Source organism: Marmota monax, unplaced genomic scaffold (genome assembly GCF_021218885.2).
Source record: "Marmota monax isolate L192 unplaced genomic scaffold, Marmota_monax_Labrador192_F-V1.1 WCK01_AAM20220418_F8-fsc00055, whole genome shotgun sequence".
In the NCBI taxonomy this organism is placed as follows: Eukaryota; Metazoa; Chordata; class Mammalia; order Rodentia; family Sciuridae; genus Marmota; species Marmota monax.
This window is the reverse complement of record NW_026695205.1, coordinates 11,997,413-12,012,583: the sequence shown is the minus strand read 5'-3', so window position 1 is coordinate 12,012,583 and position 15,171 is coordinate 11,997,413. Positions and strand designations below refer to the sequence as shown.

Sequence of the window (15,171 nt, the reverse complement as noted above, 5' to 3'; positions counted from 1 at the left end):
GCTGCCTCCTCCGGGCCCACCTCTGAACTCTGATTGACAGCGCGCCGGGCGGGGAGGAGCGGCGGCTGCGGCGGCGGCGGCGGCGGGGGAGGCGCGGCGGGGCGCGGGGCGGGGCCCTCGCTTCCAGGGCGACCAATCAGGGCTCGGGGCGGGGCTCCAGGGCCCGCCCCACCCCGCCCCGCCCCGCCCCGCGGCCCCCTCCCCTCTCCTCCTTCCCGTCCTCCTCCTCCGCCGCCGCCGCCTCCTCGCAGGCTGTGGTTTCTGTATATGTTTCTGGAGTCCTGAGCCTGAGCTAAACAAAAGCAGGAGGCTGACGGGGCCGCCGGAGTTTGCAGAGACGCGGAGGAGGAGAGAGCCGGTGCTTTGCCTGCCGGCGGCCGGGGGATCTGGCTTTGGCCACAGCCCACCCCCTTTGAGATCACTCTGGCCCGGAGTGGGGGCGGGGGGCAGCGGGGGGTGGGGGGAAAGTTTGCCTCGCAATCCCCCCGCCTTCCTCTCCTTTCTCCCGATCAATGCATATTTGCAAAAGGATTAAGCCACAGATTTAAGCGCCGGGAGCCCATTTCTGCCTTGCACTGGAGATCGGACTGAAAACCAAAAGCCAGCTCTGGTTTCTTTTCGCCAAGTGGGAAGGTGGTTTATTTTTCTTGCTTTTTGGAGTCAACACCCTTCCCCATCAGCTCTTATCCCCACCCTCACCCCGCAACCCCCTCACGCCCCCTCCCCCTCCCCGCTCTCCATCCTCCCACCAGCCTCCAAAGAGGCAGAGGGATTTTTTTTTTTTTCTTTTGGTCTTCTTTCCCCGTCCCTGATTATCCTGAAAAGGATCTGAAGGCAGCTTGAAGGATCAGAAGCCTCGGTGCTCCCGGAGCCGAGCCGCGGAGCAGCGCCGAGAGCCGGGCTGCCAGCCTTCGGAGATGGACGAGCAGCCCCGGCTGATGCATTCCCACGCCGGGGTCGGGATGGCCGGGCACCCCGGCCTGTCCCAGCACTTGCAGGACGGGGCCGGCGGGGCCGAGGGGGAGGGCGGGAGGAAGCAGGACATCGGAGACATCTTACAGCAGATCATGACCATCACCGACCAGAGTTTGGACGAGGCGCAGGCCAGGTGAGATGGAGGCTTTCCTTCTCCTTTCTTGGGTTTTGTTTTTCTCCCTCTCGCAGGGAGAAACAATGGGGACCGAATCTCCACAGCGCTTTCTTTAAAAATGTTATTTCTCTCCCCATTTTGACAAGCAACTGCATGGCGGAGGAGCAGAATTTGAAGGAGCCTTGTTATGGAAAGTGTGCTCGCCCCTGCCGAGGGTGGCTGTGCACGTCGTGCGTGTGTGTGGACAGGCATCCGTGTGGACCCACACCAGCGGGCGTGCCGAGGGGCTGCCAGCTGACCCCGAAGCGGCCCTCGGCACTTTTTACTGCTTTAAAAAAGTGTAGGAGAGCACCATTGTCAAGTTCTGAGCAGCAGTCCGTGCCTTCGTGTTGAGGGATCGCCTAACATTAGAAATAAAATGTCCCAAGAACACTTTATTTGCAAATTTGGCTGACTCCCTCACTAATTCAGTGAGTTTGGTTTTCTCTCTCGACTTACCCCTCCAAAATCAATTTTTATCTTTTTTTTTTCTCAAGCCCCCCCACCATACAAAACCACCAGAGAAGAAAAAACAGGGCATTTCTTTGTCAGTAATCGTCAGCTACACAGAAATTATTTTACATTCACTTAATTCTGTTTTTAGAAAAAGCTAATGGGAAGAAAGAAAAAAGATAATTTTGCTTTTAGGCATGTTTGCTAGTTTTATGAGACTCGGATTTTCAGTTTAACTTTATTGTCTCCTAATTTGAGTAGGTTTATTAACCTTCCATGACACAGTTATGTACGGTCCTTTAAAAAAGGGTGGGGGGACAGAAATCCAGCTTGCTCCTTCACCCCTGCTGCTTGCAGGACTACGTAGGATGCAGCTGAAGAGAAACGAAAGCAGCGTGAATGTTATGTATTTCAATACTACAGGACATGAAGCTCTTCATTAGAGAAACATAATAAAGAAACTGGAGCCTCCGAACTTGATCCACCACCAGGCTACAGTTCTCATGTATTTTATAGGAATTTTCTTTCAAAATAAAACCCAAGTAAAGTAGCAACCCACTAACATCTTGCCCAAGGCCAAACTCCAAAGAATTTAAAAAATTTAATGACCACATATGCCTATGCAGTTACCCAGCTTTGTTAAATCTCCACAGTATTTTTCCTGCTTGTGCTTTGAAAATCTTTTAAACATGTATTTCAAATTTCTATAACTCGAGTGACTTAGTTATCTGGAGAAAACATATGTAGTTCTTTTTTTTTTTTTTCCCCTCCTAAGGGAAACAGGATTTTGAGTTGAGAGAATGAGAGGGAGCAGATAAAAACACAAATGTGTGAATGCACGGTGTTGGAGCTGCACACACGCGACGCGTAAACTCAGAGGACTCGGTTCACGGGTGCCTAGAAACTTGGGGAGGTTAAAGACTTAGACTATTTTATTTATTTTAATAGAGGAAAGGGTTTTTTTTGTTTTTCTTTTTGTTTTTTAATTTTGGGTGCTCTTTTTGAATTTTATTTCCTAAAGAAAAGCTAATAGGTATGGCAAATGGAATGCTTGCCACTGGCCAATCTCTTTTGAATTGGAACAGATTTCTCCATTACATTGTTCCAGAAAAATACACTCAGACATACCAGTAAACTGCTTTACTAACAAGTTGGTGACATGGAAGGGGCCGCAGGAGCAGACACTCGGCTACTTTTGTAAGACTCAGTCCCTCTTTTTAGTGAAACTGAGGACAAACAGCTCTCAGCAGGTTCCCCTTCAATGGCCTAAAAGCTGAGAGGCCAGATAAAATTTGGGGACAGGGACATGGTCAGTTCTCCTTCTGTAATCCCCTGTGTGTGTGGGGGGGAGACTCACTGTTTCTACATAGCTCTGTGGAGTTTTTGTTTGCCTTTGGGCCTGTGCATATTACACAATTAGTACAATTAGTGAAAACTATTTCTAGAGACTCAGAAAGATCTCAATGCAAGAGTCTTCTCATCCCTTTTTTTCACCCCACATGAGAACTGACTGAATCTCGACTGAGCTTTCTTTTTGGTTGAACAATGCAACTCTACTTGGCAGATGAAATGTCCCTCTTTCCCTTTTTCTTTTTCCTTTCTAATGTATCTTTGTTGATTCCAAAGTAAACTATTACTGTTTTGGATGCCAAGCATTGTGAGTTTATTACTCCTCTGCTGTGAGGTGTAGAGGACATACTTGTAGTCTGCTCTTCTGGAGGCTGTGTGTGTTGTGTGGGTTTTTTTGTTTTGTTTTGTTTTGTTTTTAACTTTCAAAAGAATTAAAGAAGAATTGCATGTGTTTTAAGTGATAGGGGTTTCCACTTATCTTTACACATGATTTTAATTAGTAAACAGAATTCCCTTAACTAAGAGCTGATACGATCAGTATTTTCTTTCTAAAGCACTATCATTCTGCTAAGTGATTCCATGATAAAGTAGAGGGAAGGTATTGTTTTCTTCCTCGAGTGCATTCTGCATACAAACACTCAGACACAAGAACCAGGTCAATCGCTAATCTAAAAGGCAAAATTGTATTTATTTTTTCCCCAATGGGTGGAAGGTCCTAATTGTAAATAATTGAATTTCAACACCTGCAAATAAGCAGTGTGTGCACAAGAGACGTAATGTGAACACAGAGAAATGAATTTATCCCCATATGGGTATGTTTGCCCCCTGGCAATGCATTTCCATACTCTTTAACTTGGGGACTGAAATTTTATAAATTGACAGTTCTGCTCAGAAGACCTTTCAAGCATCTTGTGTTTATGAGAATACAGGGGCATCTGCGGAATGAATTCAAACACATGGATGAATTAAATTTGAACACACGCAGACGGAGAAGCAGGCAGCTTCTAGGCTGTGGTCACTGCGTGGATTTTGCAAAACTGTTAACCTCTGTGTTTGGCTCTGTGTATCCACAGTCCTGTAAGGGATGATTGGTTTCAAAATTCCACTTTGATTACACTACTTTTAAAAATTCCCTAAATGGGCATAATTTAGGTTAGTTCTGTTCTGTAGTTAAATCCCTACTCTCTCACTGCTAATTAGCATTATTTCTTTTTCTGTGGCGGGACTTCGCATATTACGTCATAAAAACAAGTGAAGCGTGCCGCAGGGTTGGGCTCGGTATATGATTTTGGCTAAATGCACAGATTCCCCTGTGCCATCTCAGCAGTTTGGTGTTGGGAGTCCACCTAAGCTACCATGTTGTTGTTTTGTTTTTTTTTTTTTACAGAAAACATGCTTTAAACTGCCACAGAATGAAGCCTGCCTTGTTTAATGTGTTGTGTGAAATCAAAGAGAAAACAGGTAGGAATGAGAATCCAATCTTTTGGCATTTTCTTCGGCCAGTTGAATCACTTAACCTGCAATCATGAACGTCGTATTTAAAATTAGAATTTCAGAATGAAAGTGCTGATTGCCCAATCTCTAATACCAAGTCCTCGTCCTGCTTTCTGTAAAGAAGGAATCCAGTTTCTCTGACGCTGTTTTCCAGTAGTACAGGTTTATTTTCCTTAACTCTTTCTCCACCCTTTTGGAAATTGAGGCTAAAATGTAGGTTCTGAAGGAAAATTCGTAGAATGGTGTGTCTTTGGGGAAAAATATGAAAGTGTCCATTTCCTGAAAGAATGTACTTTGGCCCATAATTAAAACCCCAATCTATTTTGTGGCGTTGGGCTGGGGCGGAACTGTTTAAAGTTTCTTTTTTCCCCTTTTTTGCTTATACTTATACAAAGAGCCGGCTAGAGGCTGTCCACAGAAAGTGTTGTCAAATACCTTTGTGGGAAGCGCCTTCCAACAGTACCTCTCTGTCTTGGCCTGGGATTTCCTAGCGGGTGAGAGGTAGAGCGCACTGCCTGGAGAGCCCTGGCTCCTGTTCCACTCTCCAGGCCTCATATCATGGACTAACACACTTAGAACACACCCCAGGAGGGCATTTAAATTTTAAAGCAACAATTAAAAAATAGCAGTCATCAATCAGAGGTGTTCTTAAACAGCAGGTGCTGTGGGAAGGACATTTAGCACCATCCTCTTATTTGTTTACTTTAATCCTTAATTTTCCAAAGTGGCTAAATCTCTCCCTTGTAAGGAGAAAGAGTTTGAAAGGCGATCTGAAGCCATGGCATAGAGATGAGAGACCTGGCTACATACAGGGGCAGCTTCTGCTGGGCTCTGACTCCTGCTCCCTTTGAAGCAGCGCAAAGTACCCGACATCCTACTTATTTATTTATTTTTTACAACAAGGACTGTAACAGTCAATAATTCATATCTAAACCATATAAGCAAGGGCATGACACGAATGAAAGTGACGATAAATATGATGGCATGCCCAGTTGATATACATTGATAGTCACACAGAAACGGGGCAGGGAGGGCCGGCGCCAAGGTGGCTTTCTTTTTGGGGAGCTTTCTGTGTTTCTCCTTTAAAAAATAAATAGTTTCAAGATGTGATTGTTGATTGAGTTCATGATTACTTGGGCTTCAAATGTACGTGGGATCAGCAAGCGGCTCTTTGCTGGGTGTTCTTTATGGTGTGCTGGTATCCAGACAAAGCACCTGGGCCGTGCGGCCTGGACCTGCTGTCCACCAGGTCGCCTCGACAGCCAGGGACCTATTGCAAAACGGCTAGCTGCAGTTTTTGGCTGGGAGACACTTCTTACGAGACTCATGGATTGTGCATACGAATATCACAAGGGCTTTTCTCAGTTCGTAACCATTTTTAGTTTTTTTCCCCCCCCTCAGGAGTAAATGTATATATATATATATATATATATATATATATGTCTCTCTATTTTTCTCCTCTCTCCTTTTTTTTCTTCCTTTTTCTTTGATCAGTAATGCTCATTCACTTTTAATGCTGGGTTTGTTAAAATTTGCTTCTAATTAAGTATGAGTTTCTTCTGATCTTGGATCATAAAATGCAGAATCAAATAGAAAGAAGTATGTAATAGTTCAGACTGAGAGAGTTTATTTTTGAAGATACTTTTTTTCAGATTTTCATTGAGAGGCAGCCTGTCAGGGCACTTAATGTACACTGTGGCGAGAGTGTTCCATTCTAGCCTCGTAATTAAAACCTACCGAGGCAGTAGATCAAAGTGGGTGGGTGGGAGTCAGGTGGGGGTCAGGAGTTGGCGCCTTGTTGTTACGGGCTAAGGCCTGGAGGGGCAAAGCAAGTGTGGTGGCCTAAATAACATTTTAAAGATGCAATTTGTGGCTGGAATACATATTTTGGTTTTTAAAATTCTATGTCGACACACTTCATGTTTGGAAATTCAAAAAAATATCTAAGTTGTGTGTGTTGTGTCTAGAATAATGTATTTAGAAAATAGCGTATAAAATGATGTAAATCAAAAGTTTAAAGATACTTGTGCCCTCCGTTAAGAGAGAAACACGCACATGCACACAGGCGTCGCACACACGGAGTTTGCGTCTGAGGGGACACCTTGAGTGAAAGTTAGAGAGAGAGCAAGACATCCCCCCCCTGGCCTTCAACTTGAGTGGGGAGGGCTGAGGGGAGGGGCACTGCTGGGGAGCCTGAGAGCTGTGCTGGACATAGGCGTCAGCCATGGGTGATCCTCCAGGGGCCCAGCCACCTCTGGGCTCTCAGAGGCTGCAGGCCCCTGCTCCAGGCCAGCGTGTCCTCCGTGTCCTCCGTGTCCTCCGCGGGGTTGGTGTAAGTCCATGTGAAGCCCCCTCTGCCCTCTTGGTGCTGAGCTAGAAACATGGAAGGGCGGCTCCAGCCAGCAGCTCCCGCCTCCTGTGCCTGGCCCTTCCCGGGCCTGGCCTTCAAGCCCTTTGGTGGGAACCGTGCTCCTGAGCTCCACCCAGCCCTGCGGAGGTGGCCCCATGTCATGGGCTCGGCACTTGTTCTACTCTGACCTGAAGTTCACACATCGGCCTGGCCTTCAGAGCTCTGCCGGGGAGCCGGCCGTCCTATCCACCCCTGCTTTTGGTTTTAGGTTTCTGCAGTGACTTTAGTTGGGAGACTCAGGAGTAAATGGGGTGTCTTCCCCACCTTTTGGAACTTTCAAAAACAGGCGCGATACCTGAGGTAGGCAGCGGGTCTGAATTACAGTTGATTGATGGGTGTTTAAGTCAGAAATTACTGTGGGGACGCTTGAAAAAGAAGAACCCCTGTGTCTGCTTGCTTCAGAGTGTGAGTAAGTTTTTATTTTGATACTTTTTTTGCTTTTTAAAAATAAATGCCAAGATAAAAGAAAGCCATAAAGAAGCTCAGGGAGCATATTCCAGACAGCAGCAAGAAAGCCCTGTCAAGACCACGGTGTGAAGATTTCAAGTGGCTTTGATCTGCACACTCATTCGGGAACCCAGAGACTCGACATGCAGTCTTGGGCCATTTAGTGGCACATTTTCTTTTGTTTTTTAAAGAACGGTTCCTGGTCTCCTGATACAGGGGACCTCAGGCTTGCACAGGTGTATGTGGTGGCAACTGGGCTGGCGGGGTGCAGGGGAAGAGGAGAAAAGCCAAACACGTTGCATTTCTTTAATTAAAAAAAAAAAAAGAAGAAAGAAAGAAAAAAAAAAGACTCAGAATATATTTTTAAACATTGCTTGGTTTTTAAATTTTTATTTCTGGGTCAAAATCATGCAGGTTTACAAATTGCAAAAAGAAAAAAAATAGATGTCATTTACTAAGAAGAATATTTATAGATAGCAATGAATAGTTGCAATTGTTGTGAATAGTTTTTAATTTTAGAATATAATAGCTATATATGGCGCTTTTCAGCCAATTTTCCTCAGTGCATAATCTGCACTGAAGTTAAGTCGAATAATTGGAGGAGGTTAAAAAATTATTTTTTGCTTCCTCAACCCCCTTTGTTCTCTCTCTTTCCCTTTGCTGTGTTCAATTAACACCCCCATCACGGAACTGTGGGGTGTTTTTGAGTCTACTACTGTATTTCTTTTTTGACACCTCCCTTATTATTCTTGCCTGACTCTTCTTTTTAATATGGCAATTACATTATGGGACTTCTACTCCTCTCCTCTCCTCTCCTCTTAAAAGCATTGTAGAATACTGTGTGTGTGTGTGTGTGTGTGTGTGTGTGTTGGGTTCCTACGGAAGGAAGCTGTATATTGCAGGGAGTAATTCTGATGGCTTTAGTCCGTGAGCAGAACAGACTGAAATGACTTCAGGGAGGTTAGAGCAGCCCAGATCAGATTCCTTTCAGACTTCAGGCAGGACTAACTTTTTGTAGAAGCTCATCTGTAGCAGGTAAATGCAAATCTTTCTTTTTCTAATAAGAGAATACAAGAATTTGGTCTTTTTAAAAAATTATTTTAATAATAATAATGAGGTATATAATAATAATATATTATTATTATTATTATTATCATTTTGGTAGCAGGGTCTAAGAAGAGAGAAGGCACACCTGAGGGAAGGTACGAGCCAGTTTTAGCTGTGCGCCCCTCCTCAGGCGGCAGGCGGTGGCAGTCCTGTGGCCGGGCACTGCCGTGTAGAATGGCGTGGACATGCGCTGTACACCTTTAGTTGTGTCTCAGAAATGCAGGGACAGGATGTGTGCTGAGCTTGGGACCACAAGGCCCCTTCTCTTCGGGCACTCTCCTGTACTCCATGTTTTAGAAATGGGTTTAGAAAAATGCTGCTTTTGAGAGGTGGGGAGAAGGATGTGGAGAGGGCTTGGTCAGCTGCCAGGAGATTCTCCTGGACTCTAGGAGTGGCTTGTGAGGGAGGGCAGGGGAGCTGTAGCCGGGGGCTGTGAGCCAGCCTGGCTGGGTGGAGGGGTTGTCACCTGCCCGAGTTCAGCTGCCTCTACCCACTGAGGGCTTCTGCTCGTCTTCTATTGACACCAGGAACTTTTCCCTGTTTTTGGCAAATTTGCAAAAATATTTACAAATAAAATAACCAAAACCTGGTATGAAACACTCGGAAGTAGAAAGCCCTTTTGATTTTAAAGCATAAGCCTGGCTTCTTCTGAAACATGGTTTACTTCCTGCATGCCTTAGGAACGCTGATCCTTCATTTTGTTTTCAAACATCTTTTAGATGCTGCTGTGTTTGAACTTAGTGAAGTAGATGTCGATATATGTTTATTGATTTTCTTTAAAAAAAAAAAGTTTACCCCAAGCACCGTGAGCAAAGCACTCTACCAGCCTCAGCCCCAAAGACACCGCCATTCGCTCATGACCTAGAGGGGCACCTGCCCAGGTGCTGCCCGACCGACCTGGGCTAGAGGACAGTAGTGGCCCCGGCCCACATCTACCCCTTACCTGAGACACTGTGTGAGAGCCAAGGAATGCAGTAATTGATGAATAGCATAAATGGAGGGTTAATGAGTTGTTTGCAAAGCTCTTGGAGCTCCCCGGGTTATATAAATAAAAGATGCTGTTTCATATAATAAATTATCTCCAAACTCATCTTCTACTCCATTTCACAATCTGTCCTTGCATTAACCCTTCCTGGCCAGAGACATATTCTCTAGCGGTCCATAACTAAATAATGGGGTAGGCAGTTCCCGGTCTGCAGCTTTGCCCATCTGCGTCTCAGGGACCTCACTTCTCAGAACTGGGCAGAGTGACTCCCAGAAGGAGAAGGAGAGTCTAGGTACAGACGGTCAGTTTTACAGAACCCGCTGCCTGTTGGCAGAACAGGCCGGCCAGCTCCACTCACCAGGTCTCATGCTTCCTAACACTGTCGGTCTTCGGTTACGCACGGAAGTCAAGACCCCAACAGGGGGAGATCCATCCTTGGGTTCCCACTGTAGCTTCACCTGGGCCCCCCTGGTACTCTGTCGCTAACTGGGCCTGGGGGTAGATGGGTCAGCCCATGCTCATTCTGGACTTATTGCCGGGTAGTTCTGACCCACCGGCAAATGGCTGGTTTTAGGAGGAACTACCACAGTGATGTAGGAACTTGACCTCTAAACCAGAGTCCTTGGTTTGTGCCCACATCTGTGACTTCTCATCTCTGTGACGTTGTTCATGTTACTAGACCTCTCTGTGCCTTTCCCTTATCTTTGAAATAGAGCTCATCGGGATGAGTGTCTCAAAGTGTGGTTGGAGGACTAAATGAGGTCATGCATGTAAATTACAGTGCCTGGCACAGTCCATGCTGTTGGCTTTTATCATTTCTGTCCTTGTTTTCTTACATGAAAAAGAGGCTTACACCAGATGGTCCCTAAAGACTGAGCCAATTCCAAGACTCTGATTCCATGCCGAAAAGAGACAAAAATCGCTGAATTTAAGATTTGCTCCCTTTTGTTTTTCTTGCTATTCTCCTAAAGTGAAAGCTGTATCTGGCCAGAAGGCTAGGACTAGGGTGGAAGCCGCGGGGGCAGGAGGAGGGAACTGGAGAGAAAGCTTCTTCTTAGAGGTCCTGTTCAGACTGGACAGGAACCACCTCAACAGCTAGAGGTGCAGCCTGAGCCCCGGCAGCTGGAGGGGCCCTGTGGTCTCCGTCCTGAATACTTCCTCTCTGAAGTCACAGAGGCCATCCGTGCGTGGGACCTGCCGGGGCTCCAGGGAGGAAAAGCACATGAAGTAAGTGCAGGGCAGCTCGACCTTTCCTGTGTTCTGAGATGTCCCTTACTTAAGAAAAGTGATGTCTTTGTCATAAGGAGAGCTTTGACACAAAACAGGAATATTCTTCGTTTTTTACAGGTTTCTTGAAGTATGTTTTTTACCCCATGAAATTCATCCATTAAAACAACAACAACAAACAAACAAACAAATAACAAAAAGAAAGAAAAACAGTTCAGTGGTTTTTAGAATATTCACGAAGTGGTGTGCTCATCACCACAATCTAATGTTTGGACATCTTTATCACCGCCCCCCTCACCCCCCCCCCCACCAGTCAGTGCCTGTTCTCCTTTGCTGAGCTCCTGAGGAGGGTGTGTCTGCACTGTCTCTGTGGATTTTGCCTATTCTGGATATTTCCCATTGGACAACCATACCACATGTGGCTCTCGGACTGTTCTGCTTAGCGTCCATCCAGGGCCTATCCATATGTGGCAGCACGTGGCTGCACTTCATGCCTTTTCCACAGCTAGATAATAGGCCACTGTGCAGGCTCACTGCACTTGTGCCTCTCTTCACCAGCGGATGGGTGCACAAGCCCTTGGGAACGATGCTGTGGATGTTTGCAGACTGGTTTTGTGTGTGGACATGCTTTCTCTGGATGTAGGAATGGAGTTGCTGTGTCATATGGTTATGCTACGTTTGGGTTTTTAGGAACCCAGACCCTCTCCCAGATTGTCTGCAGTGCCTGCCACCTCCTCCCCCTCCCCCTCTTCCTAATGAGCACAGCTCGAACAGTGGGTGAGACGGGTCTTCCCAGGTCACTTTGCCAGTCTTAGTGCTCCCAGCATTCCCTTTCCCCACTTTCTCCAGTCAAGGACATCTCTTTTCTTATACAGTGAAGGACTATGTTGTGTTTTTCGTCTCCTTTGGTCAATATTTACTCTAGGGGAAAATATTATGAACACATTTTTTGATTTGAATTATGCATGGTCAGGATTTATGTGAAGCCTCTCTCAGAACAATTTGCATTGTAAAGAGGTGAAAAGTAAAGTCAAAGGAATGAATCTCTAAGCTGGAATGTCAGTGTCAGGTTCCTGGAGAGGAAGACACTTTGAGAAAAGAATGGAGAATTCCGAGGAGCAGTCTAGTGTGAGAGAGCGAGAGACCCCGAGTCCCACGCGTGGTGGGACTCAGCTTGCAGTGTTGTCATCTGACCTAACTGGCTCCATTGCCTCCACTAGACAGTGACATGGTTCTTGCTGGGTAGGGTGCTTGACCAGCTGAACAGGACGCTAATGCACAGAACGGGGTTCAAGATGTGCTCAACTAATGGCAGCCACGCTTGTTCTGAAGCCCTGGCTCAGATGTTTGGCCACTGCTCTCTGCCCTTGGGCCTGTCTCTTGGGTTGGATGTGTCACCAGCCCTGCTCTGGAGTTTCGTGGCTCACTGGAATGCTTGCTCACCTGCTTTTATGAGAAATGCTTGTCTGTAGAAGAGAAAAATAAGAGTTGGACAAAGCTCAGCAAAAGGTCCCCGACACTCCCTCCTCTCCAGCTGGAGTTCTGGGAGAAGTCCTTGGGACTTCAGTGAGCCCTCGTGTAACTCCGAATTTAATGATTGACATTTTCTGGTAGCCCCTATTATTAAAATAAATAAATAAATAAACAAACAAAAACTAAACTGAAAATAAACAGAATTAATCTTAATTATGCATTTAATTTGGCCGAAATATATCTAAAGTACCTTAACCTGCAGTCATCGTGAGCATTTTTAATGAGGTGCTTTGCGTTCTGTCTTGCACTAAGGCTTTGGAGTCCCCTGGGGAGTTCACACTTACAGCACACCTTCCTTTGGTTGTATTTCAGCTGCTCAGGAGCCACGTGTGCTGGTTGCTGCCATTCTGGATGGCACAGCAGGAGGGTTGTTGGGTCATAGAGCTTGCTTTCTTCGTTTTTTGGCTTGGTTTTGCATTCCGAGGAAGACACATGTTGCTCCCTGCTCAAGCCTGATCTGGCAGATCTGTAGCAGGTGTGGTTGGTTCCTGGTGGACAGCACCAGAGTACCAAGCACCCAGGCACCTCTTCCTGGCAGGGGCCTCCCCAACACACTCCAAGGTCACAGGGTGCTGGGACCCAGTGGTCTGGGGCATGTCTTCTCTTTTCATTCTTTCTTGACATCAAACCTCATTTTATGCTTTGTTTCTATATCCTTAATGAAATCTAGAATGCACCCTAAAATAGGCTGCGTGAGCCAAACAGCCACTGTGGGTTTTTTAGCCAAAACACAGAGAGTAAAGTATAGAAGAGTCCATGGTGTGACAAAAGTTTGCAGGTCCCACACCAGGCATCCCCAGGCCCAGCGCCAACGAGTCCCTGCTGGCATGTTATTCTGAGAACTCCATTTAACCTCTTGGTTTCAGGTTTTCTTGTCCACAGAATGGGTGACTCTGGAGAGCCACTAATCTGATCCCCTTTCCTTGGGTCATGAGCCCCAACATGATCCTTGCTGAGACTGGGTTCATAGGAGGGAAGGCAGGCTGAGCGTGTATAAGAGGAAAGTCCTTTTTGTGTTATGGCAGTTCTGAGCCTAGGAATCCTGGTATCTTTTTGTGGACAGTCATGTAAAACTGGTTGTGGTGATGGTAAAGCTTCCATCAATCAAGTCCATCAGAGAATGCAAACAGGGAGGGAGAATCCTAGTGGAATTTGAGAAATGCTCATTATTGACACACTCAGCATCACAATTGCAAGGCCAGTTTGAGGCCAGTCCCGGTCTAACCCACCTTGTTGATGGTGTCTGAATGCAAGTAGTGCCTCCACACACTCCTCTGAAGCTGTTGGAAATTGCTTTCCACTGCCTTTTAGGATGCACAGGGGTTTGTGGCTGCAGGAAGTGCAGAAGCCTCTTTGAGTTCACGTGGTGGAGGGCAGGACAGAGGAAGATTGGTTTGGTTTTCACCTTGGAATCATGGCGTTACTGGGCCACCATTTGCCTCAGCTGAAACACTGAAATAATTTGTTTCCCACCTACATGTCAGCGAGGCTTCAAGTGAGGATATTTAGAAAGTGTTTGCATCTCTAAGAAAGGGTGGCCAGGGAGTGAGAGGAAAAACTTACCTATTTGTCTTGCTTTGAGATGATTGAATCTGCCAGTAGGTCAAAGGAATACATTTACCCAGTGGCCTGTGCGGGCTGGGTGGAGGGAGAGCAGCCAGTCCTTCCTTCCGAGGGCTTTAGGTGATTTGAGACCTCAAGGGTTGTCGCCCTAAGGGAATCCTTATAATTACCATTGTTAATAGAATTAAAACTTTGCATTTACCCCTTGTCCCTGACAAAGAAAGCCTCTCTGAGGCTGGATGAGCGCAGCCTGCGCGGTTCTGAAAGGCCTGCTGGGTGTGGGCTGCAGACCCTAATCCCCCTGCACATTTGCATGCTGAGGCTGGGGGCGCGCACCCTGCGTACATTAACCAACATTTAAAAACAAAGGACGGGCCGCTGGCGCGCAGCTTCCTTTGTGCGCCTCCCTACCCGGGCGCTGTAATCCCTCACCCCTTTCCAGGGGACCGCCTGGCGGGGCGCGGCGGGGAGAGCTGCGGCCCGGAGCAGGCCGCGCCGTGGCCACGTCGTGTAGGAATGCTTTAAGCCGCTTGGTCCTGAGGCCAGCTGGGGAGGACGCGGGGAAACCCAGGAAAGAAAAACCCGACCGCACGCCACAAACCCCCGAGCGCGGGCGCGCGTTCGCTCGGCCCCGGGAGGAGACGGCGCCGAGGTCCCGGGCGTCTGCGGGCCGGATCGCGAACCGAACTTCTGAGCCGGCCCCGCAGGCGGGCGGAGAGAGCGGCGGGCCCGGTCTCAGGCCCGCGGCTCCTGGGGCCGAGGCCGAGCGGGGCGGGCGGCGGCGAGGCCCGGGACCCGCGGAGGCCCGCGCACCCGGCGCGGCGGCCCAGGAGGCCGCGAGGCCGGCGCTCGCCCGCTGGCTCCCCGGCCGGCCGCGGCTGCTCTCCCCGCGCGCCCCGAGGCCCGGCGCGGCCCGGCGCGTCTCCTCCCGCCGCTCGGCGCCTCGCTCGGCCTCGCGGGGTCCCAGCGAAGTACGGCCGCGCCACCTCCTTCGCCACCGCGCTCTGCTCCGCAGGAGGGAGAGGGCCGCGCCGGGAGAGCCTGGTCCGGGGCTCACCTACCGACCCTCGCGGCGGCCGTGCGCACCAGCCCGCAGCGGGGCCTGCGACGCGCCCCGAAGGGGTCCTGCCCTGGGCCCAGAGCCCCGTTTCCCGCGGGCAGAGTGCAGACGGCCCTGGCCCTGGTATTACATACGGAGGTGACATTCAGAAGCTGCGTGTGAGCACGTGGGCGAGTGTGTGCTCACATGCACGCATGTTAATTTGCAGCTTCTTTCCTGGTCGGCCTCTGTCTGTCGGCCCCTTTCGGTACACACTCCAGCTGCCCGCCCGTTACGGTATTGAAGTGGGTTAACACAATCCCAAGTTGCCGCGGAAACCCTCCCTCTTTCGCTCCATGGGCTCTTGCAGGGAGCGCAGTCATCCTGCCCCGGGGAGATCTTTAACCCAAGAACCTTGATGGACTTTAAACAGC

General features: G+C 48.2%; 1 protein-coding gene and 1 long non-coding RNA gene across 8 annotated transcripts in view; one reads left to right on the top strand and one right to left on the bottom strand.

Annotated features, from left to right (window-relative positions):
• The first annotated feature begins 232 nt into the window (after window positions 1–232).
• Window positions 233–15,171, top strand: part of Pbx1 (PBX homeobox 1) — a 231,494-nt gene continuing 216,555 nt past the window's right edge. For 2 of the 5 annotated variants that reach the window (XR_009225463.1, XM_046430264.2), the window contains exons 1-2: window positions 235–1,108; window positions 4,320–4,393. Coding sequence is in view for 4 of the 5 variants with exons in the window: in XM_046430264.2 (XP_046286220.1) it covers window positions 918–1,108; window positions 4,320–4,393 (265 nt within the window). In the remaining variant the exon portion in view is untranslated. Of the gene's footprint in view, window positions 1,109–4,319; window positions 4,394–15,171 lie in introns of all 5 variants that reach the window. The other 3 variants (XM_046430263.2, XM_058574414.1, XM_046430262.2) reach the window with 3 other exon arrangements.
• Window positions 12,279–15,123, bottom strand: LOC124083538 (uncharacterized). Of its 3 annotated transcripts, none has more exons than XR_006848791.2 (4): window positions 14,760–15,123; window positions 13,699–13,846; window positions 13,365–13,587; window positions 12,279–13,277 (listed from the first exon to the last, which is right to left on the bottom strand). It is a non-coding gene; the product is annotated as an uncharacterized LOC124083538 (long non-coding RNA). The 3 variants fall into 3 exon arrangements; XR_006848793.2 differs by having other exon boundaries at window positions 14,945–15,123; XR_006848790.1 differs by having other exon boundaries at window positions 14,893–15,121.